Source organism: Globicephala melas, chromosome 11 (genome assembly GCF_963455315.2).
Source record: "Globicephala melas chromosome 11, mGloMel1.2, whole genome shotgun sequence".
NCBI lineage: Eukaryota > Metazoa > Chordata > Mammalia > Artiodactyla > Delphinidae > Globicephala > Globicephala melas.
Window position 1 is genome coordinate 68,214,136 of NC_083324.2, and position 23,047 is coordinate 68,237,182.

The following is a 23,047-nucleotide window of genomic DNA, read 5'->3' on the forward strand; positions in this document are numbered from 1 at the left end:
CTCTGGCAACCTTTAACTTGCTGTCTCTGGATTTCCCTAGTCTGGACATTTCATATAGATTCAATCATATAATACGTGACCTTTGGAGTCTGGCTTCTTCAATTAGCATAATGTTTTTAAAGTTCATGCATAGTGTAGCAAGCATCAGTACTTCATTCTTTATGGCTGAATAATAGTTCATTGCACAGATGTACCAACATTTCACATATCCGTTTATCAGTTGATAGATATTTGGCTCCTATGAATAATACTGCTATGAATGTTCGTGTACAAGTTTTTTTTTTTTTTTTTTGCGGGGCTGTATGTTTTCATTTCTCCCCTGTATGTACTTAGGAGTGGAATTGCTGGGTGACATGGCCACTCTACGTTTAACTTTTTGAGGAACCACCAGACTGTTTTCCGAAGTGGCTATACCATTTTATATCTCCACCAGCAGCGTGTGAGGGTTGCCAGTTCTCCGCTTGTGTTTTCTGGTGTTTCCTGTAATGCGCTGCGCCGGCAGACACCGTGAGTTGCCAGCCTGATAGCCTTTCCCTCCTTCCCGGCTAACAGAATCCCACGTTTGTACATGTCAGCCCCAGGCAGTGGAGCATGACGGTCTCACCCATCATGACAGTCCCGCTCCTCGCTGTCTCAGGAACAGCCCTGAGAGGGGGCTTTCTGTACGGGCAGTGGAGTCAGTGAAGGTGCATAGGGGTGTGGGGCAAATGAAGCCAAACAAGTCACCGTAGTCCTGGCCTCCTCCTGGTTCCCGGGGAGCCCTGGCCGGTGAAGCACACCCCGTTGGTTCCCTGCAGGCAGGGAGGCTGCGCTTTCATCTTCCCGGCCCAGGCAGTCATCCAGGCGTCCCTGGCTCTGCACCTACAGGCAAAACAGCTCCAGGAGCCGGTGGATAGTCTACTGAGGAGCCCCAGGTGCGGCCAGGCCATTGGAAGCAAACTCACGCTAAAGCAGAGGAGAGGAGCCCAGAAATGGGGAGGGGGCCAGGGGATGGACCGCCCCTTGCAGCCACTTTCCAAGCTCCCTTGCAGCTGGGGCCACCTGTGAGCCAGTTCTGGCCAATTAGATGTGGGCAGAGGCAGCTGCGGAGGTGCGGGGCAAAGGTGTTCCATCCAGACCAAGGGTTTGGCTGCAGCCGGCCCCACCTTCCGCCCATCTGCCCTGAGTGCACAGATGACGGCACCTGTTCAGCCACCTCGTGTCCTTGAGGGAAGGTCAAGAGCGTCGCAAAGACGCTCCGCTGGTTTCCTCGCCTACCTCAAGATTTAAAAAAGTCTTTTTTTAAAAGAATATTTTATTTACTTATTTGTGCTGGATCTTAGTTGTGGCAGGCGGGCTCCTTAGTTGCGGCATGCAAACTCTTAGTTGCAGTGTGTGGGGTTCTAGTGTCCTGCCCAGGGATCAAACCCAGGCCCCCTGCATTGGGAGTGCAGAGTCTTAACCACTGCACCACCAGGGAAGTCCCTTGAGATTTAAGAAAGTTTGACACATAAGTCCTATTTGTTTAAGCCAGTGTTACTTCCCAATGGTTACATAAGTTTTCTTTTCTTTTAATTGTTCAAGGCTTATTTGAGTTGGAAGGAATAGGAACACAATCTGGTTATCTCAAGTAATTGAAATAATTCGTGGTAGGAAGCCGGGAGCAGCCAGGGTTCTGGAAGAACTGGGCCATGACCTCACTCTGAACTCTCCCCCATTAACGTGCCCTGCCCACCCCCTCGGGGTGCCCCCTCCCCTCATCCTGTCCCAGCAGTGATTCCCTCCCTCTGCTGAGTTCCGCTCCAGGCTGACCCCGGCATCCGGTCGGCACCAGCTCCCGTTGCCCCATGCTTCTCTCTTTTGGTATTGCTTGGTTCAAATCCTCTCAAAGGCTGGGGGTCCAAGAGCACCTTTGCATGTGCGCCACTTCACAGGTGTCTGGCCGTCCTTGGGTCATGCACGACCCTCAGCTGATGGGCCCCAGCCAGGGGTGGCGGCGTCACACGTACAGGTGTCACTTGGAAGGGACGGTGCAGAGGCAGACACCACGGGCGTTATGTCCAGGGCAAGCAACCATGGTTTGTATAATGAGAGATGGGGGGCGGGCGGGGAGGGAGAGAAGTCTCATAGGAAACGAAAGCAAGGGGGAGAATGTTACTATTTTCAAGTGTATGAATGATCAAGGGAGTGGTAGTGAGGACACGGGGGTCCTCATCTGCTCTAAGGCCAAAACACAACACACACACGGTGGGTGGAGGTGCAAGCGGCGACGTGGAGGCTGCATGTTATAGGAACATCCCGAAGCTGTAAGTGTGTGGAAGGCAGGCCCAGGTGTCCCTGCAGCACCTCATCCTCCTGCGGTTTAGGTGGGGCCCTGTCTGGGGGTTGCGGGCGCCTTCTCTGTAGTCCTGCTGGTTCTGGGTCCCTGAGGCCGCCGGGGGGTCTAGAACCATCTTCCGGAAGGCCTTCGTTGAACCCAGAGCTTTCCCAGACAGCACCACACTGGGAAGCGGGCATGTCTTGGGGCAGAAGGAAGCGTCTGGAGTCACAAATCTCCCCCTTGACTGTTTCCTCCTCGTGTTTTGGAGAGACTGGGAGAGAGAGCTGGCCGTCATCTCGTCACTGCAAACTCGCTACGTCCTGGCTCTAAGCTAGGGTTGTACTTATACCTGCCAGGCCGTGTGACAATCAGGTCCCATTTTATTGCCCTGGAGAAGTTCCATATGTGAAGAGTTCTCTCTTTACTGTATGGAAAGCTATCAGCTGCTGTCTGGAGGACTTGGGCAGGTCTTAATAACCTCTTTATTTATTTATTTTTAAACATCTTTATTGGAGTATAATTGCTTTACAATGTTGTGTTAGTTTCTGCTGTATAACAAAGTGAATCAGCTATACATATACATATACATATATCCCCATGTCCCCTCCCTCTTGCGTCTCCCTCCCACCCTCCCTATCCCACGCCTCTAGGTGGTCACAAAGCACTGAGCTGATCTCCCTGTGCTATGCGGCTGCTTCCCACTAGCTATCTATTTTACGTTTGGTAGTGTATATATGTCCATGCCACTCTCTCAATTCGTCCCAGCTTACCCTTCCCCCTCCCCGTGTCCTCACGTCCATTCTCTACGTCTTAGCAACCTCTTTAGCCCTAGTATCCTCGCTGGGTCTGGACATGGTCCACAGGTAGGTGGTGGCTGTTGTCAGGTGGAAGGAAAGGAAGGGAGAGAGGGGCGAGTGCAGCGGGGGAGGGCTGTCTGTGACAGGTAGGGGAGGGGGGCTGGCACAGCCGGCGTGGAGCCCTCCCTCCCTGAGGGCCTGGGCAGGAAGGGGTGCCAGGGTGACTGTGGGCCAAGCCCTCCACTCCTTTATGGACCCCCTGTCGAGGGCCTCCTCCCACCTGTCCCCTGCCGCTGCTGCTTCCCTTCCGGCAGGGCATTACCTGACTGGAGTTTAAGACAGTCTTTCCCAGGAGCTCTTCTGGCTTAAGGGGGCCACAGAGCTAAAGAACGGAGGCATAGTGGTGGACTTGATGGGAGGTCAGCTCGAGAGGTCCTCAGAGCCCTCCGCGCCCCAGAGCGAGCCCCCGCCCCTCCCTCCCTTCACTCGTTCAGTACACGCTAGTCGCTGCCCTCTGTGTGCTGCCACCTGCTTTGGCTACTCCCCTGCCTGGCTGTGGCCTGGCTTGGGTGGGTTTAGGAGGGAACCCGCAGGCCTGCAGGGATCTCTGCTGCTCATCAGACGTTGCACCTCCGCGCCCGACACCTCCCCACGTGGGCACCACTCCGCCGTGAGCAGCGGGCGGCCGTAGGGCATGATTTATAATCCCTTTCAGGGAATGACTGCTGCTAATGGGCTGAGCCAATTTGCGCTTCCCAAGCGGGGAGGGCAAAATCAATTAATGGAGAGTCGAACATGGCCAGGCCTGATGGCAGAGTGCGGCCTGACATCCGGCAGTGATAAGGGAGATTGGAGGAAAAAGAAGAAAAACACCGCCCCCCCCCAAGATCAATTTCACGTACAGTGGGCAGAGGATGCAGAGCAAACAGAGCAGCTGGACATGGGCCTCTTTCCGTCTGAATGAGCCTGGAGATGAGGGGAAGGCCAGCCCGCCCACACGCCGTCCAACATCGGTATTCTCTCGAGGAGCCACTTAATAGGCACGTATCCGCACAAGTGAAAAAGGCACGTTCTGGACCGGAAGTAAGGGGAGGGGCTAAGGCCCCCCCTGGCCCAGGGACGTCCCCTGCAGGGGAAAGGGCAGGTGGAGAGAAGGAGCTCTGGTTTCAGACCCTGCTGGTGGCACACGGGGCCAGAGTAACAAGCTCTGTGTGTGGTTGTCTGGGCTCCTGGCGGTGTCCCCGCAGTGAAGGGTGTGGGAGAGCCTCCTGTGTGGAGGCAGGGGGCGCAGGTGTGTGTGGGGCTTTGTCGCCCTCCTGGCCAGAGAGTAAGACGTCAGGGGAGGTCCAGCCCGACGGGGTGACCAACAGAGGGAGGGGAAAGCGGAGGGGAGGTTCGAGGGAAAGGCTCAAGACCAACACACAATCAAACAAACATACTGGTTATTGACCTTGTTCAGAAATTTCCAGTGTTGATTGGAGCAGCAGGATCCCTTTCTCACGAGAAGTCTTTCCCTGAGCCCCGGGGTGTAGCGCAGTGGAGAGCGGGGCTCTGGCTGAAGTTGGAGGCGGCTCTCATTTTCACCAGCCCGGAGAGCTGGATGCAAGAGCCCCCTCCCCACCCCATGATTCTGAAATAGATGTCCTTGCCTGAGCTGGACTGTCCTCGGAGCAGACTCTGAGGCCGAATGTGGGTGTGAGTAGTTCGTGTGGGAAGTGATCCCAGGGAATGATCCCAAGAAAGAGGGCAAGAGAGACGGGGAGGAAGGCGGCCAACGCAGTGTGTGTGACGGAGCAGGTGACCCCTGTGGGCATCGGGGGGCTCCACCTTGCTGGGCTCTCGGGGACACCGTGTAGGGCTCACTTCAGAGTTGTCCCCCAGGGCGGAAGGAGGCTGGGGTGTTTATCCGCCAGCTCCTGTCCCCGTCAGTTGAGGATTGCTCCAGGGCAGGTTACCTCCTGCACTGCAGGCTTGCCCTGCACACAGGTGATGGGAAGGCTCACCTCACCTGTTTCTCTTCTCTTGGGGATCAATGTCCTGTACTGCCTTTGCTCCCATGTCTGAAAACCATTGTTTTACAGTTTTGTCTGGTCTTCAATTGCTTAAAGAAGGAGGCTAACTCAGGTCCCTGTTGCTCTATCATGGCCATAAGTGGCAGTCCCACTTTTTCATGTACAGCGTGCTCTCAAGTGCCTTTCGATAGGCAGCACGGAGGGACGGAATGAACTCTGAGAAATTCCGGGTCTAGTCAGGGACTGTCTCTGGGTTTCAATTTCTGTAGCTGTTCTTACAATTAATGCTTCATAACTAACCACCCCAAGTCTCAGTGGCTAATGACAACCAGCCATTTACTTTCAGGAGAATGGGTCTTTGGGTCAGCCAGGGCGCAGCTGACCTGGACTGGGCTTGATGGGGAAACTCTGCTCCAGGCTCCAGCGCCGCAGGCTGGGCTCAGGTCTGCTCACTGCATGTTCTGGGATGTAGGCTCAGGGGGCGGCACCTGCCCAGACCATGATCTTCCCAAGCAGATCACTGGCGTGCAAGAGGCAGGCCCAAACATGCAAGCACATTTCACGCCTCTGCTTGTATCATATCTGCCAATATCCCACTAACCAAAGCAAGTCACAGGGCCAAGCCCAAATTTAAGGGGTAGGGAAGTGTACTTTGCTCCCATGAGGCCATGGCAAAGCTTTGGATGTATATCATTATTATTACAGGGGGTGAAGAATTAAGGCTAGGTATTCAATCTACCACAATTTCTCTATCTGCTTTCTGAAACTCCCTCTTTTCAAGGTCCGAGAAAGTCACATTCCACACCTCCCTCTTCCTAACACTTCCTGCCAAGGGAATGGCAGAGCCAGTTCCGTTCTAGTAGGAACTGGGCTGGGTCACTGGCCAGGCCGCTTTCTGGAAGACATTTTGGAAAGCTCCACATTTCGGCCTGGAGTGAACTCAGATACTCTGGACCTCTTCATGGCTCCACTGAGCCTGGGTGCATTGCTGGAGAGTCTATTCAGAACATTTCATCCATTTCTCCCGTTTGCAGGGGCCAAAGAGCTTTGGGGCAGATGCACCGTGGTGGAGCAGGTGTCCACGTCAGAGGCCAGCTTCCCTTGGGAGGGACTTTGGGAGCTGTGTTCCTCTCTTCTTCATTTCCTCTCCTGCCTTAGTGATTGTTCTAGGAGGTGGATCTGCACCCTGCATGGGGCCACACCACATGTCCCTGTCAATAAGGCCTTTGGATCCAGGAGATAACTTCTTGGCGGGGGAGCTACAGTCCACACACTGTAAGCAGTTCCAGAGGGCCGGGGCACTAAGGTGTGCCAGGTACACTGAGGCTGTTTCTGACGGACTCTGGCCCACTCCACACCATCCTCAGGGCTCTTGAGAGAGAAAGAGTGTGCGTGTATTTATGTGTGTGCCCTGTGGACTTCTGGGGAGGTTTTTCGAATCAGGCTGTAAGGGCTGTTTGGCCTCCCCCGGTTCTATGGACTTTCCTGAGGACTTATCACGTGCCAGAGAACTGTGAGGGCCACAATGCCCAGTGGGCCTCAGTCACAGAGCCCGAGGGAGGTCGTGGGGGCCTGAGAAGCAGGAGAGCTGGTTCTGACTCTGATACTCATGAATTGAGTACCAGCTCGTGCAGGGGACACAGTGATGAGCAGGACAGACAGGTCCCTGTTGTCATGGAGCTTTTAGTCTTGGCGGTGGTGGTGGGGTTTGCGGACCATTAAAAAATAAGCAAATAGGGAATTCCCTGGCGGTCCAGTGGTTAGGACTCCTCATTTTTGCTGCCATGGACCCAGGTTCAATCCCTGGTTGGGGAACTAAGATCCCACAAGCCACAAGAGGAAAAAAAAAAAAAAAGCAAATAAAGAAAGATGTCAGGTAGTAATGATGAAAATATAACAGAGTGAGGACCAGGGGGTCACTCTAGTTGGGGTGATCAGGGAAAGCCCCCCGAGGAGAGGACATTTGCCACTAACTGGCTATATATCAACAACCAGGTCCTCCCATTCGCATTAGTTTTCTAATGATATAAATATATCTAATGATATAAATGAGTTTTCTAATGATATTTCATGACATGAAATGTCATGATCTAGCTTCTCCTGTATGATCCTTTTACCCAGACCTGAAAAGGGGTGGGGGAAGCCGATTATGCCGTGTCCTCTCTCTGCTCTCTCTCTGGGGTGGCGAGGGCCTGCACTTAGGGGACAGAGATAAGGGGAGCAGTGGACAAGAACTTTTATTCAGTTGGCTTCATCTCCAGGTGCCATCCCTCTCCCTCCTCCACTCCCCTCCCCCACTGCAGCTGGCTTGGACCCCTGCTGCCAGGACCCTGAGGTAGGCGGCAGTTCCCCTAGGGGCTCCGGGTGGGCATGGGGCGGCCCACCCACCGGGCCGCTGGCTCTGTGTCTGGAATGCTGAGAGGGCTCCTGAGACGAGACCCCCCCCTGACGCTCCCCCCGTGGGAGCGGGGAGAATCGGCCCAAATCCTGCAGAGCCCTAAGAGGCGGGGTGAAGGCGAGGCCCAGGGCACCCACACTGCCCCTCTCAGCTCTCTGCAGAGCTCCCGGATGGGTGCTGCCATGTCCTTAGACCTTGCAGTGGGGCAGCGGGGGTGGCTCCCTGGAGATACAGCTGATTTCGGCACTGCCTACGGGTCATCCAGGCCGTGGCGGAGGGTCCGGCCTGGGAGGTCAGGACTGGCTGTCCAGATGCCCTGGATTCCACTGCCTTGTCTTTGGCTCTGACCTGCTGTGTAGCCTGCCCCAGCCATTCCTGGGCTTCTCAACCAGGGGCTGGGGCAGGGGAGCGGGTGGGTAAGTAACTAAAAATAACCCATTATTGTTTCCCCCTCATTCTACCAGTGTGAGCTTCCCCTGCCACTACACTAGGATGGTACTATTTCATAATCTCAAAGTTTCTGATCGTCTGCGTGAAACACCACCACAAGAGTGAGCTAAAGCCCTCATCCCGCCCCAGCACCCTGGCATTGCCTGACTGCCAGCAGCTCCAGCACCCACAGCAAGGATGGCACCGTAAGCCTGGCCCCAGCCTCACTGGCAGCCTCCAAGATATCATCCTTAAAGAAGTAGCCCCTCCACCAGAATCAAAGTCACCGGTTGCTCCAGCAGCCCACAGATCGCTGCTGAAGACGGGGCCTTCATCTGTACTCCGTTCTTGCTGCCGCAATGCATGGTGGACGCTTATTGGAAACCTGAAAGGAGACGAGTGTTCTTGGTTAGGCTGTGCGTGGAGCACGGACCCCTCCTGGATGGAAAGGCAAGGGGAGGAGGCTGCAGGTCACCACTCTGGGTGTCGGGCAAGGCACCTCTCAGGGCCTAACCTCTCAGGGCTGCATTTACTCCCCTTTGCAAAGGTTTCATCTCTCTGAGTCAGGATCCACCCTCCTTCTCCTATCCCACGATTTTCACTGACCCTCCGACTTAATTCTCGCAGAGATTCTCTCCTTGCTTTTTGCCCCAGATGTTCATTGTATTGCATGATGGCCCCTCCTGACCACGTGGCTCCATCCTGTAGCCTCCCATAGCTGGATATGGAGAAGGGTTCTCTGGACTAAGAAGCAGGACCCCTGAGTTCTAGCCAGGATGGTCCCCAACCTGTGGTGTGACTTTGGGCAAAACATGTTTGTTCTCTGGGCCTCACTTCCTCATTTCCAAATCGCTGGAGCAGACAAGGTACCTGGAAAGAGCAACGTAGCTAGCATAGCTCCTTGCTTCACAAAGAGTGGTCCACGGACCGGCAGCCTTGGCATCTCCAGGAGCTTGTTAAGAAATGCAGAATCTTGGGCCCACCCAGACTCACCGGACCAGAAAAGTGTGAGAACTAGTGTGAGTGACGTGCAGTTAATTTGCTTAAAGTTTGGCTGTCCTAATAAGAGCAAAAGGGAATTTCTGAAGATTCTCAGGTAAAGAACACAGTGTTAAAAAAAAATTGCAGCAGGCAGAGAGGCTGAGGGGTGAGGCAGCACGGGCAGCTGGGTGTGGCTGTGGGGACCCGGCAGTGGGAGAGTGTGGGCGTGGTCCGCTTGCTGTTGCTGGGGGAGAATTGGTAATTCTCTGCGACACATCGAATGTGGGAGATAATGGGGAGGAAGAGAGTGAAAACAATTCAAGGCTGTGAGCCGTTGGTCCTTCAGACCTAGTTCTGTGTGCAAGACCCCAGGCAGGCCTCACTGGTTAATTAAATGGAGATGGTCCTTAGTTTTAAGACGTTCTTAGCTGTCCTGATTGAATCCCAGGACAGGAAGGGAGAATGTCAGACACACCAGACCGTGGGAAGGTAATGTGCTCTAGTCACCCTGGACCCATGGTTCCCAGCTCTGCTACAGACTGGAACCCCCCGGGGAGCCCTTTGGAATCCTCCTACCCAGGCCACTCCCAGGATGGGTTAAATCAGAATCTCTGGGGTGGGTCCGGGCGATTCTGAGGAACAGCCAGGCCGAAACCCGTTGCTTGCATCTCTCTATTCCAAGGACTGGCGAGGGCAGGTACCGGGGACCAGCAGGCATGTGGCTGCTGAGTAAGTCACGGGTCTGATGCTTCCTCTGCCCCACGGACGAGCACCCAGGGCCAGGATGAGTGGGAAGGAGTGGGAAGGAGTCTGAGCCAGCCCCCACCCCCGGGCTGTCACCTTCCCCGCAGACAGTTGCCCGCGGTGATGACTGGGGGCAGGGCTGGGGCGCAGGGCTGGGCTCAGAGTGCGCACGTCACCAGGACACAGCTCCTCACACAGACGGACCTCAGCCCACGACAGATGTGCCATTTCCAGTGCACTCTCTACTTTATGAACCTTATTTAATTGCTGGAGCTCTCAGTCTATATTGAGATTTTGTGACTGTAGATTCCCAGAATGGAGGGTACTGCTGCACCCTTTACAAAACAATCGCTGGTCTGTGTTGGACCAGTCCTCAGCACAGAGGCCAGCTTCCCCGATGATGGTTCCCTGGCGCTCAGCAGTTTACAGGGGACTTTTATGGACGTTACCTCAGGAGAGGCTGACCACCCAGGCAAAGGTGGAATCTGAACTCGACAGATGTGACAGGGAGGCTGGAGGAGGTGACCTGCCCACGGTCTCCCATGGCGGAGACAGCCCTTGTGTTTGGGTCTCTTCCCTCTCGGATCTGTGTTCTTTCCGCTTCGCTGGGAGGGCTCCTGACTGAAGGAGAGAGCCGGGTTTTTTTCAGAACACAGGTGGTGGGGTTGGGAGCTCAGGGGGCTTTGGAGCCTCCTCCTGGCACCAGCTGGAGAAGAGGGCGTCGTGGTCACGGGGGTCACACCAAGGTTCCCGTCCAGACAGAAATACTTCCAAACTCAGGGATTAAGGAAGATTAAAAACAAAACAAAACAGAAGGCACTCTAGAAAGGGGTTAATCTCTTAAAGCCATCCTTGGCAGTTAGAAACAGATTTGAAACCATGGATGACTAACGCCCCTTACGGGGGGAGATACACCTGTCCACGTGCGCCCCTGGCAGGGATTTAAACGCTCCACAGCTTTTCCACGCATCCTAAGTCAAGTAGATTCATGCCGGCCCTTGGTGAAGTCTAAGAGCTGGACAAGTCGGGCAAGGCTTGTGTTAAATCACTCTTTCTGGGCTGCTGCTCCCAGGCTGACGGTCACAAATTCCCTGTAATGAGCACTTCTGAAGGAGCCCAGGCAGACAGCGCCGCTAAATTAAGAGCAGAGGGGCCCAGGCCAGGGGAGAGGGAGTGTTTGCTTTGGCTGGGGAAGTGCCTGGGCCCCGGCCTGTGTGTTTGCCTGCCAGGGAGGCCTGATAAGTGGGCTGCGTAGAAAGCGCTGCGCGGTGGGACCTGGGCCATCTGTGCATCGGGAGAGGCTGCACCTGCTGCCTCTCAGCCCCGACCTGGCCGGAGAGGGACCCTTTGTCACCCTGTTTTCAGCTTCCTTGTGGCCCCATGGTCACTAAGAACCTGGAATTATTTTCTTTCCCTTGAGAATAAAAATGGAACCCTCGAACTTCTGTTTGTTTTGATGAATTACTTCCAGGCTGCTGTTTGTTTGGAGAACAAAGCTCTCCAGCTGCAGGGAGGGTGGAGGCCAAGAGAAAACACCCGCCAGCAGGGTGGCTTTCCAGACAGCACGGCCCCGGTGGAGCGAGCACGGGAGGCCAGGGTCCTCCTGGCTCTGCCGTTTGTGAGCAGTTCCCTCTCCTGTCAAAAGGGGGATCGCACTCTTGGCTCTGGGTAATTTACAGGAGTGTTGAGGGAATGATATATGCGGAAGAAACGTATAACTGGTAACCTGCCATATGCATTGTGGTAGAAGCGCCCCAGTCTTCGGCCCAGCTTTCTGCACCAGCTGGGCCTGGTGTCAGCAGGAAGACGCCATCCTGACATAGACCTTGGGTGTCTGCCTCTTCTCTTCTGAGAAGGTTGGATGATCTCATCTCTATTATGTGTACAAAAGCTAAGTAAACATAACGTTAAAGTATTGCTTATTTGTAGACTTCTTGACAGGACAAATAACGGTTGGTTTTTATGAATTTGTTCACTGAGGGGTGTGTCTCCCAGCCCCAAAAGCCAACACTCCCTCCACTTATGTCCTGGACATCATCCCCTCCAATTCCTCAAAGAACTTTCTCCTGCAGTTTTGGTCCTCTTTCCCAAATCATAAATTCCCTCCCCCCCCCCCCCCCCACACCCAGCACTGGGCCTTCCCTTTCAGTATATAAGCGAGTCTTCATGACCCTCACGTGTCCCATTCAGGCGGCAGGTAAGTCCCGGCCACCCTCCCCCTGGACCTTCCTGGGAAGGTGCTTCCCTGAGAAGTGAGCCACTTCCGGCCCTCCACAGCCTACACTACATACAGCAGCCAGAGCGAGCTTTCGAAAGCACTGATCAGATCACATCACGCTATGGTTCAAATTCTTCACAGAGCTCCCACCACTCCTGGAATGGAAGCCAAGGCCCTTACCCTCACCTGCAAGGTCCATGTGATCTGGCCCTGCTCCCTGGCTCGGCTCCCCCCGCCTGTAACCAAGCCAAGCTCCTTCCCCTCCAGGGCTGGTCACGTTCTGCTCTTCCCAGACTGAGTGGAAGGTTCCCTCCCAGAACCGCATGGCTACGCCATCCTCACTCTTCAGCCATCAGTTTCAAGCTCTCCCCCCACCGCCGTGTCCCTGGGGATCTCTACACATTACATACTGCAGCTACTTAAAGCACTCGTTGGCACCTCGGATGACCTTATGTCTTTGTCGATGTGGTCATTGTCTGTCTTCTTCCTTCCAGAATGTAAAGGGCTTGAGTCTGTCCTGTTCACTGATATGGCCCCAGCACTGGTACAGGGCCTGACATACAGATGGTGCCTAATAAATGCAGTGTTCATTCACTGATTGGCTGTTCAGTATTGTTCTGTGTCTGATACATATCATTAGAGTATTTGGGGGAGAGATGGGGCCTTGGAGAGCACTGAACCTGAATTCAATTGTTTTTCTTTTTTAGACAAGGAACCTGAGGATGAGAGAAGGCAAGTTATGTGGTCAGGGCGTCACGGCAGGTTGGTGGCAGAGATGGCGGGTCCCAGGTCTCAGAAAAGACCTGACAATGGCGCTGATGCTGCTGGTGCTAGTGGTGAAGAAGAAAGAACAGTCAGCGGGCCGGCATCCCAGCGAGGGTGAGGACGATATGACAAAGGCCACCCTTTCCTGGCGGTGCTCTGTCCACGTGCAAACCTCCTACTATCTAAACTGCAGGGAGCTGGCGGTGAAGCTGCGTGTAGGCCTCTCGGGGCAGGAGTCGGACATCATAGGATCCAGGTCGGCCGTTTCACCCATCAGGGTACCTTGCTGCCGTGTGAAAGCAATGCCAAGCCTGACGGGTAGCCTTTGGATTACAGTGCTGGGATGAGGCTAAGACTAAAAGCGGGGCTGGGGTCGGGGCCCCGGATGGAGCCTAGTCCCTGTGGGTCTCCAGGGAGAAGGAAGGAGAAGAGAGGGCCTGTCCACGGTGGCTGGGCCGGTGCCAAGGCGAAGGGGAGGGGTCAGTGATGGAGGCCAGGAAGGGTCTTCTCTTTCTCATCCTGTTTCTGACACACCACATGTTTCTTCTGTAACTGTTGCCATGTCCGCAGGCCTGAGCTTTTAAGTGGTGTTTACATCTCCAGCTCGCTGGCAAGGACCACGCTCCAAAAGGAGAGTGAAATTTGGAGCCAGGGGTTAAACAAGTTACCAAACCATCACTCAGCCCTTCCTGTTTGGAGAGGGCTGTGCAGAGGGGAGTGGGCTCTGGGGACAGGCAACAAGAGACGCTGAAGATCTGGAGGAGGGAGAGCAGCTTTGCCGAGCAGGGCCGGGGCACCTGGGCCAGCCACCCCCTTGGCCTGTCTCGGTGTGTCCAGTGCTGCCTTCTGGGGCTTTCTCCAGGGGGAGGCCGAGGCAGGCACACGTGAAGTGACTGCAAGGCCAGGCCCGAGGCTTTAGGAACATTCGGGAAGCTTCCAGCTTCCTCGGCTCTAGCCTCCCCCCCTCGCCGCCCCTTGACCATGGCCCTGGAGGAGCTGCCAGGGAAGGTGCACTGACCTGTCCTCTGCAGGATGCTCTGTCTGGCCTTGACGAACGCCAGGATGTCGGAGTCTGTCTGGCTGTCCCCCGTGAGCGGGACCGAAGACACTGGCCTCTCCGGGATCCTGGGGACAAGCACAGGTCACACTTTACCACGCCTTATGTTTGGCCCCAGAGCTCACCTTTCCATAGTGCTTTCCCACGTTCACTGACTGGATCTCACCCAGGGGCTGCGGGCTCCTGCCTCCTCGCCCCCCTCCTTCTCTGCAGCCCCCACAGCAATCCTTCTGCACCCAGACGAGGCACGTGTCCCCCAGCCCTTTGGCTCAAACCCTTAGTGGCTTCTCATCACTCTTGGAATGAAATTCAAACTCCGTCTCTGTGTGATGTGGGCCCATTCACTGTGCTCCGGCCACCCTGCTACTCTGTTACACTACGTTCCTTCTGGCCTCAGGCCCTTTGCCTCGCTGTCTCCTCTTCCTGGGCTGCTCTCCCCTCAGAGCCTTACACAGCAGCACAGACTTTCTCTCGGCATCTTCTCCATCCCCCTCACCCCACCTTCCTCTCCCTGCACCCACACCCTCCCCCCACCCTGCCCCTAACTTACCCAAACCAAGCCCATTCTACCTGGGGCCAGATTCCTTTAGCACCCAACTTAGATGTCGTATCCTTTAGGATGTGTCCCCACTGCATCCCCATCCCCTACCATGGCTTAGCTAGTTGCTCCTGAGACAGAGATAAGTCTTCTCCCTTCTCTCCTTAAAAACAGAACCATAATATTTAGCCCAGCAAGTTGCCGCATTAAAAAACGGCATTTCCCAGCCTTCTTTGCAGCTATGTGTGGTCAGGTGACCGGGTTCTGGCCAATGAGATTTGTAAGAAGTGAAATCCCCTTAAAAAGGGAGGGATGCATGTCACCTTCTCCCTCCTCCTTTTCCATCCACCTCCTATACATAAAATTCCCCTTGAGAAAATTCAAAGCAAGGTACCCTCCCGGCTCTGCCAAGCGTCCATCCTCACACCTGTCACTCCACACAGCAGGTGACAGTATCCACTCTCTTAGAAGGCAGCGAGGATTATACAGAGCAAAGGGTTGCTCGTTATCACATGTAATTTTTGCCGTTCCAGCTGCAAGTCAGTGAGAAGTGCTAAAGCAGAGTTGCGGCAGGGAGACTGGGACAGCTCTGGAGCTGTGTGCTCTGTCCAGGGTTGGGAGGGACGGTGGGTGGAGTTCACCCTTGGACGGCCTGCCTGCCACGGGAAGAAGGGCGTGCAGGTATTCTAGTCAGAGGGCGTGGAGACACGTGCTGGGGAGGGGCCTCGCCGGCTTTATTCATCCTGGAGTGAATGGCTCACAGGCCTGAGGCCAGGCTTCTCAACTCCATGCCCTTCCCTGCCTGGGGACTCTGCACAGGGCTGGTGGGCCACGTGGAACTGCCCCTGGGCTGGCTTCTGTTCCTTGAATGGCCCCAGGTACGTCATTTACAAGGATACATGAAGCCACTCTGCCTGCATGGGGCCCCAGCGACCCTGGGGAAAATTCCTTGGCTCTGGGAGTTGGCATCTGTGAGAGATCCCAGGGAATTCCTGGGGTACCACGGCGGAGGCCTGCCCTGGGCTCTGTCTGTGAAGCCACTGCACAAGGGGCTCCTTGGGTTGTGAGGGAAGCAGATTGGCGATTTCAGCCTGCTGCACCCACAGCAGTGGCTGTCACAGGTGTCAGAGTGGGAAGACCACAGACCTGTCCTCCAGGGGGCTGCTGGGGCTGCTCTGCTCCTGGCTGTGCAGGAGGGAGCCAGGCGAGGGCAGGATTTTCCTGGCATATACGTCACTGCAAGAGATAAATCGACAAAAGAAAAAGGTATGGGAGGAGGTTTACAGAAGAGAAATTTAGAGTTTATATCTAGGAGCTGTATGGACTGAAAGTTTGTCTACCCAAAATTCATACATTGAAATCGAATCCCCAGTGTGATGGTATCTGGAGGTGGTAATGGTATCTGGAGGGAAGGTATCTGGAGGGAAGGTAATTGGAGGGAAGGTAATTAGTTTGGATGAGGTCATGAGGGTGGAGCCCCCATTATAGGATCGATGCCCTTATAAGAAGAGGAGGAGAGATCAGAGCCGTCTCTCTACCAGGTGAGGGCACAGGGAGGAGGCGTCATCTGCAAACCAGGGAGAGGGTTCTTACCAGAAGTGGATCCTGTGGACTTTGATCTGGGACTTCCCAGCCTCCAGAATTGTGAGAAATAAATAAGTCCCTGTTGTTTAAGCTGCTTAGTCTATGGCATTCTGCTACGGCAGCCCAAGCAGACTATGGCAGAAGCCAAGAATCCTCTGTTGTGGATGATGATTAGTCAGTTATACCAGAACACCACAGACTGGATGGCTTAAACAACATGAATTTATTTCTCTCTGGAGGCTGCAAGTCTGAGATCAGGGTGTCAGCATGGTCAAGACTGCCGACTTCTCGTTGTGTTCTCACATGGTAGAAAGAGAGTGAGCTAAGTCTCTGGCCTCTTCTCATCAGGGCACTAATCCCATTCACGAGGGCCCCACCCTCATGACCTAAATGCCCACCTCCAAAGACTATCACTTTGGAGGTTAGACTTCAACATATGAATTTTTGGAGGACACATTCAGTTTATAACATTCTGCCCCTGCCCCTCCCCCCATTCAAGTCCTTCTCATGTAAAATACATTCATTCCATTCCACCAGCCCCTGACTTATGCCAGCATCAACTCTAAAGTCCAAAATCTCATCCATTGAAATATCATCTAAATTAGATATGGGTGACACTCAAGGTATGCTTCATCCTAAGGCAAAAATGCCTTGCCAGCTGTGGACCTGTAAAACCACACAAGTTATGTGCTTCCAAAATGCAATGATGGGACAAGCATAGGATAGACATTTCCATTCCAAAAGGGAGAAACAGGAAAGAAGGAGGGAGTGACAGGTCCCAAGCAGGTCCAAAACTTAGCAATGCAAACTTTGTGAGATCCTAGGGCTTGAGAACAAATCTTTGGCTTGACACTCTACCCTCCGGACCCACTGGGGTGAGGGTCCTGTCTTCTGGACCCATGGGTGGAGTTGCTGCTGAGCTCTGCTGGGCAGGGGTCGTGCCCTCACAGTTCTCCTGATCGGCCCCACCCCCACAGCCTTGGGCAGAGGCTGTCTGGATTGTTGAAAGCAAGGCTATCATCTCCCTTTTTGAAATGGAGGAGGCAGCTGTGATGATCTCTGAATTGCCTTTGGGGAAATTCTTCCCTTGTCTTGAAGGATAGTGCCCATTCACAACAGAATAGTTCTATGGTCCTGTCCCGTGAGGTCCGAGAAGTCCACCAGCCTTCCTTTCTTCCTCCCATCTCCTTCTGCTTCAGTTCAGTCTGGCAGTTTTTCTGCTGGGGAGGCTGATGAAGTCTGGGGTTCACACCCACACTAATCTCCTAGCGTTCTCTTCTGAAGATGTTTTCTCATTTTTTGCTGTACGGATAGGCTGAGAGTTTCCCAAATCTTTAAGTTCTAGTTCCTTTTTGCTTAATAATTCCACCTTCAAATCTTTCCTCTCTTCTTGTATTTTGCTGTAAGCAATCAGGAGGAGCCAAGCCTCTCCCTCAGCACTTTGCTTAGAAATCTCCTCAGCTAAATGTCCAATTTTATCACTTGCAAGTTCTTCTTTCCACAAAACACTAGAACATGAACACAATTCAGCCAAGTTCTTTGCCACTTTATAACAAGATCACCTTTTCTTCACTGTCCAATAACATGTTCCTCACTTCTGTCTGAGACCTCACCAGAATGGCCTTTACCATCCATATTTCTACCAACATTCTCTACGTGATTATTTCCGTATTCTCTAAGAAGATAGCAGCTTTCTCTACAGCTCTCCTCTTTCCTTTCTGAGCCCTCACCAGAACTGCCTTTAAAAGTCCATTCGTGACAACCTCAGCAACTTCTAGCACGTGCTTCAAAACTCTGACAGCCTCTACCCATTACCTGGTTCCAAAACTGCTTCTACATTTTTAAGTATCTGTTATAGTAACACCCCACTTCTGGTACTAATTTCTGACTCAGTCTCTTTGGGCTGCTATAACGAAATACCGCAGGCTGAGTGGCGTATAAACAATGGAAATTCATTTCTCACAGTTCTGGAGGCTGCAAGTCTGAGATCAGGGTGCCAGCGTGGTTGTGTTCTGGTGAGAGCCTTCTTCTGGGTTGCAGACTGCCGACTTCTTGCTGTGTTCTCACATGGTAGAGTGAGCTAGGACTCTGGCCTCTTTTTATAAGGTCACTATTTCCATTCTCGAGGGCCCCACCCTCATGACCAAATTAGGTCCCAAAGGCCCCTTCTCTTAATACCCTCACATTGGGGATTAGAGTTCAACATATGAATTTTGGGGACACATTCAGTCTATAACAGATGGTTTATACACTAATTTTCATTGCTAGAGCATTGCATGTACCAGCTGTGGTCGTGGAACAAAAACAACAATGATCACAACCGTCATTTATAGACACTCTCTGCACACCAGGTCCTGGGAGGGTGCTCTGCAAACATCACGCTATTTAATCCTCTCAATAGCCTCACCATCCCCGTTATATGGACGAGAAAGCTGAGGCTTAGAGAGGTTAAAGAAATTCTACAAGTTGCCCAGTCGTAAGTGGCAGTATCTGGATCTAATCACAGCTCTGTGAGGCTTCAGAACTTGTGCTTTATTAACCGGACTCAGCTCTGGCATTCTGAGGAAACACATGCTGGAGACACATGGCTTATCCCTGGCCACATGGACTGAGCCTGGGTGGCCCTGGCTGACTGGCTCTGTGCTCCCTGAGTGAGGAGTTAGACCCAACAGCTCATGCAGATGCAGTTTTGCCCATTTAATTGATGTGCGCTCCTTGCCTTGGATTCTCAGTTGGGAAACAGTGGAGCCCAACAGCACCCCTTGGGAGGTAGAGAGGCAAGCTATCCTGGGATGTCAGTGCCATGAAGGGATCCACTCCCTTGCTTTGCAATGTCCTGCCTAGACACAATATTGGAGCAGAAAGAGGCCTCCGAAGTCACCTAAGAACCCTCATTTCACAGGTGGGGACTCTGGGGGTGACTGGCAGGCAGGGTTAGAGACAGGTGCTCTGGCTTTGCTCAGCACGCGTCAGCAGCCCCAGGCTCTCCACAGGCCCAATAACCAGCCGTGAGCACTGCTTCCTCTCCAGCTCCTGTCTTCTGCCCTCTCCTGTCTCAGCCAGGGCAGGGCCTCTTACCCTGGGCCTGCCTCCACCGTCTCAGGAATGTGGGTCCTACAAACGGGAAAGGAAATCAGAGCCTGGGTTTTTTTTTTTTTTTTTCCCCTCAGATGTCTATTTCCCAGTATCCCAGAGACTCTGCACTGAGTCTTCGGGTGAGCTGAGCATCTGTGCTGAGGGTCACTGTAGGACCAGAGGCAGCCACAAGGTGGCAGGCTCTGCATGCCTTTCTTTGGAGAACAGAGGCAAGTTCCTAGGGTTCCTTCCGAATGGTTCCTGGTGCAGGCCTCAACTAGGGAAGGAGAAAGGGCTTTCCATCCCGCAGGTGCTGCAATGACACCAGGTCACGGTCAGTTTGGAAGCTGCAGCAAGTCTTGCAAGATCAAGCCACTGGCACACAAATGGCTCATGAACTTGATGGTTTCCCGGCCGAGGCTTTTCTGAGATTCCAGGGAGTGCTCACAGGTGCTAACTGTTGAGGGCTGGGAGTGGGTGGAAAAGGGCAGAGATGGAGGTGACAGGACAGATGGGGGCATCCGGCACCCTCTGCAGAGGCCCAGCTGCCCGTCCCGTTGCCTTGAGCAGCTCCCGCAGGAGGATGGCGCAGTGTGATGGCTTGGGGGTCCTCCAGCCCCGAGGCCGCAGGAGCATCCCTGGGTGCCATAGCTCGGCCTCTGAACCCTCAGGGTCATACCATGACTTTTGCCCTCTCTCCTGACCCACGAGCCTTTGACGGTGAATTCACTTCTCACGCTGACACTCCTTCCGGAGAGAGCGCACAACGGCCATCAGAATCAATCATCTCTTCCTTCACAAGGATTAGTAAGTAATATTAATAGTAATTAGGCCTCCTAATGATGGTTGCCCATCACAGTGTTGTGAATTTAGTGTGATCAGCCCACAGACCCAGAGCATCCCTGGGGAAGGGATGAAATCAGGTTTCTGTCAGAACCCAAGGAGCAAGAGGACCAGCCCCCGGGCTGCAGTGGTCCCATCAGGAGCAGCATCTCTGGAGCTCAGGGGAGACAGGCAGCTGGACTCTCACTCTCCTGTCCCAGCAGCTCTGCAGTGGCCCCGGGACACTCGCCTGCTCATGGAAGAATAGTGTCAGAGGGACCTCGACGCATCTTACAGATGAGACGAGGGGATCCCAAAGGGGGAGCTGGCTTGCCCGAGGGCCAGCACCCAGAAGAGCACCCTTTGTGAAAGTCTAAACTGAGGGGACTCCTTGCAGGTAACCCATGGTGAGCTGATGGGCACCTTTGAGATCCAAGGTTCTGAACGTCAAGGTTAAGGATCTTTTGGCAAGCACATCCAGGGATCACCTTAACTTGGGATACCTTAGGAATATCTTGGAAGGCCAGGCCAGGATAGGCCCTGCCTCTCAGACAAGGTAGATGCTGGGGGAGGATTCTAACGGTGTTTCCCGAGGAGATCCTAGGAGGCCTTCCCAGTGGCCAGTTCTTAGACCCATTCCAGGGTGGACACTCTCTCAGAGAAGCTGGCAGAGGGATGGACAAATGGACAAACAATAGAGAGTGGCCTTGGCCTAGAGGGAGCCTGGGAGGAGGGGGGAGAAGCATCGGGAGGAGGAGGAGAAAAGGGGGAGAAAGAATGTAGGGTGGGAAGGGTTAGGTAGAGCAAGAAAGTGGGGGAGGGCTTCCCTGGTGGCGCAGTGGTTGAGAGTTCGCCTGCCAATGCAGGGGACACAGGTTCGTGCCCCGGTCTGGGAAGATCCCACATGCCGCGGAGAGACTGGGTCCGTGAGCCATGGCCGCTGAGCCTGTGCGTCCGGAGCCTGTGCTCCACAATGGGAGAGGCCACAACAGTGAGAGGCCCGTGTACCAAAAAAAAAAAAAAAAAAGAAAGTGGGGGAAAGTGAGGGGAAGAAGGGAGTGAAGGAGTGAGGAGGAGAGAGGGGGAGAGAGGGGGAGGCAGGGGAGCATGGGGGGCCGGGGGGCAAGGAAGGAAGGAAAAACCGTGGCTCGACATGGAGCCTGGAGTTCAGGCTGAAGCTGCAGCTCGTCCCATTGTTAACCACAGAGTTCAGAGCATCACGTTCCCTTCCTGGGCCTCAGTTTTCTCATTAGTGAAATAGGATTGATTTCAGGGTTTCTCAACTGAAACGATGGGGCCAATCATCCCATCCTTGGATTGGAGTTCCCAATCCAAGGGAGCTCTGGTTTTCCAGTCAGAGGTTGGCCTTCTTAGGAGCCATAATTTTGCTCTTTGAAAATCTTGGTCTCTTGGGAAAATCAGATCGTGGACACATGGAAAGAATGGAGACCCCAAGCAGGAGGACCTGGCACTTGGATGAATATGAGGAAAACACATTTGTACAAAATAGTGCAGAATATGAGTGGGAAAATGTCACCTTCTACTAAACAACAGGATACGCACGTGTCCCTAAAGGATGGTCATGGTCATTAAGGTTAAAGGAAACTGATGTGAGGAGTGAGGGGAGAGGGGGGGCCGGATGCTGACAGGCCTGGGTTCCAGTCCTGGTCTCACCTCTCATTAGCTGGGTGACCCTAGCAAGTTAGTTGATCTCTCGGAGCCAGAGTGTTCGCATCTGTAAAATGGGCGCAATGATAGCACATACGTCACACACGTGTTCAGTTCCTGGCCCTTAGAGCCCTCACAGGAGATGTGATTACCGTCAGAGAGGAGAGCCTTGGAGAAGCCTCCTTGGAGAATTTACGGACGCCAACAACTAATCCTCCACAGTTGGCTGTTCACAGAGAATGTCTGCGAAGCCACAATGACCAGGGGCAGGGTCTCCTCCCTGCCTCACCCCTGGTAGAGCTCTGTGAGCTCTTCTCTGCCAGCTTTTTTTTTTTTTTTTTTTGCGGTACGTGGGCCTCTCACTGTTGTGGCCTCTCCCGTTGCGGAGCACAGGCTCCGGATGCGCAGGCTCAGCGGCCATGGCTCACGGGCCCAGCCGCTCCGCGGCATGTGGGATCTTCCCGGACCGGGGCACGAACCGGTGTCCCCTGCATCGGCAGGCGGACTCTCAACCACTGCGCCACCAGGGAAGCCCCTCTGCCAGCTTTTTAAAGCAGTGGCAGGTGACTTCTTTATCAGAGGAGGAGCCCAAGACCTTGCCCTTGCCAGTCTCTAGCAGGACCCTTCTCCTCTCACCTGTCCACTGTAACCTTTCCGCCCACAATGAACGGTATCTGAACTACTCTGTGCGAAGGAATTTAGGGGTGCCGACCTCTCATAGCCGAGACATCTTAACAGACACTTCTCAGGACACTTGGTTATCTCTGCCGAAGGTTAGAGATCCCACCCGAGCACCGGCTGCCACCACAGATGACAGAGACTGAACAGTGCCCCGAGCCTGCCTGAGAGTCCACTCCCCAAAGACCCTCCTTCCAGCATCATCAAAAGTGCTGGGGGTAGAGCTCAGGGAGCATGATTTTGGGAGAAGCTCCTATAGGTAACCTGATACACGCCTTTGAAATTCAAGGTTCTGAGCTTCACTTGGCAGGCACGGTCTATGTCTACCTTATAGCCCTGGAGTAGTTTCACCGGGCCTTTCCCAACACACACACACACACACACACTCACACACACACATACACACACTCACACACACACTCTCTCTCTCACACACACACTCACACGCGCACACACACACACTCACACGCGCACACACACGCACGCACACACACACACACACTTCATTGTCTTGAAGCAAAAGAAAAATTAGAGCTGGAGCTTCCTGTTTGCTGGGCAGGATACTCCTACCAGTAGGAGCTTGGAAGAGATCAGAAAAGAAGCTGGAGAAATAGTCAGGGGTTCTGAGAAGCCTCCCACTGGGGAGGAGGGCTTAGTCTCGTGTGGCGGACACTCGAGAGGCTCGGATCGGAGCCAGAGCCAGAGCAATGACTGGGGCAAGCTCTGGGCTGGCTGGACTAGTGTTTTTTAAACATGCTCTGTGGAGTCCTGGGGTTTCAGGGAGGGGGCCCAGAGTGGGGCAGCAGGAAGGCATTAGGGGTTGGAAACTCAAGTATCCCAGGGATTAGCAGGTACCCAAGGGAAGGCACAGAGAGGGCAAGTGTGGGACACTAATGCCAAGCTCTGTATTGCCACGGAGAAGTGCAGCTGCCTACTTACACTGCCTTTAAGTTTTTTTAAAAAATGAATGGACTATTTTTCT

The 23,047-nt window shown here is 53.8% G+C and overlaps 1 protein-coding gene across 4 annotated transcripts in view; it reads right to left on the minus strand.

The window, feature by feature from the left end:
* Window positions 1-7,040: 7,040 nt before the first annotated feature.
* Window positions 7,041-23,047, minus strand: part of KIF6 (kinesin family member 6) — a 389,797-nt gene continuing 373,790 nt past the window's right edge. For 3 of the 4 annotated variants that reach the window (XM_060307976.1, XM_060307978.1, XM_060307979.1), the window contains 2 exons: window positions 15,385-15,474; window positions 11,837-13,768 (listed from right to left, as the gene is read on the minus strand). In XM_060307976.1, the coding sequence (XP_060163959.1) occupies window positions 13,036-13,768; window positions 15,385-15,474 (823 nt within the window). In that variant the 3' untranslated portion in view covers window positions 11,837-13,035. Of the gene's footprint in view, window positions 8,321-11,836; window positions 13,769-15,384; window positions 15,475-23,047 lie in introns of those variants that run through there. The other variant, XM_060307977.1, reaches the window with a different exon arrangement.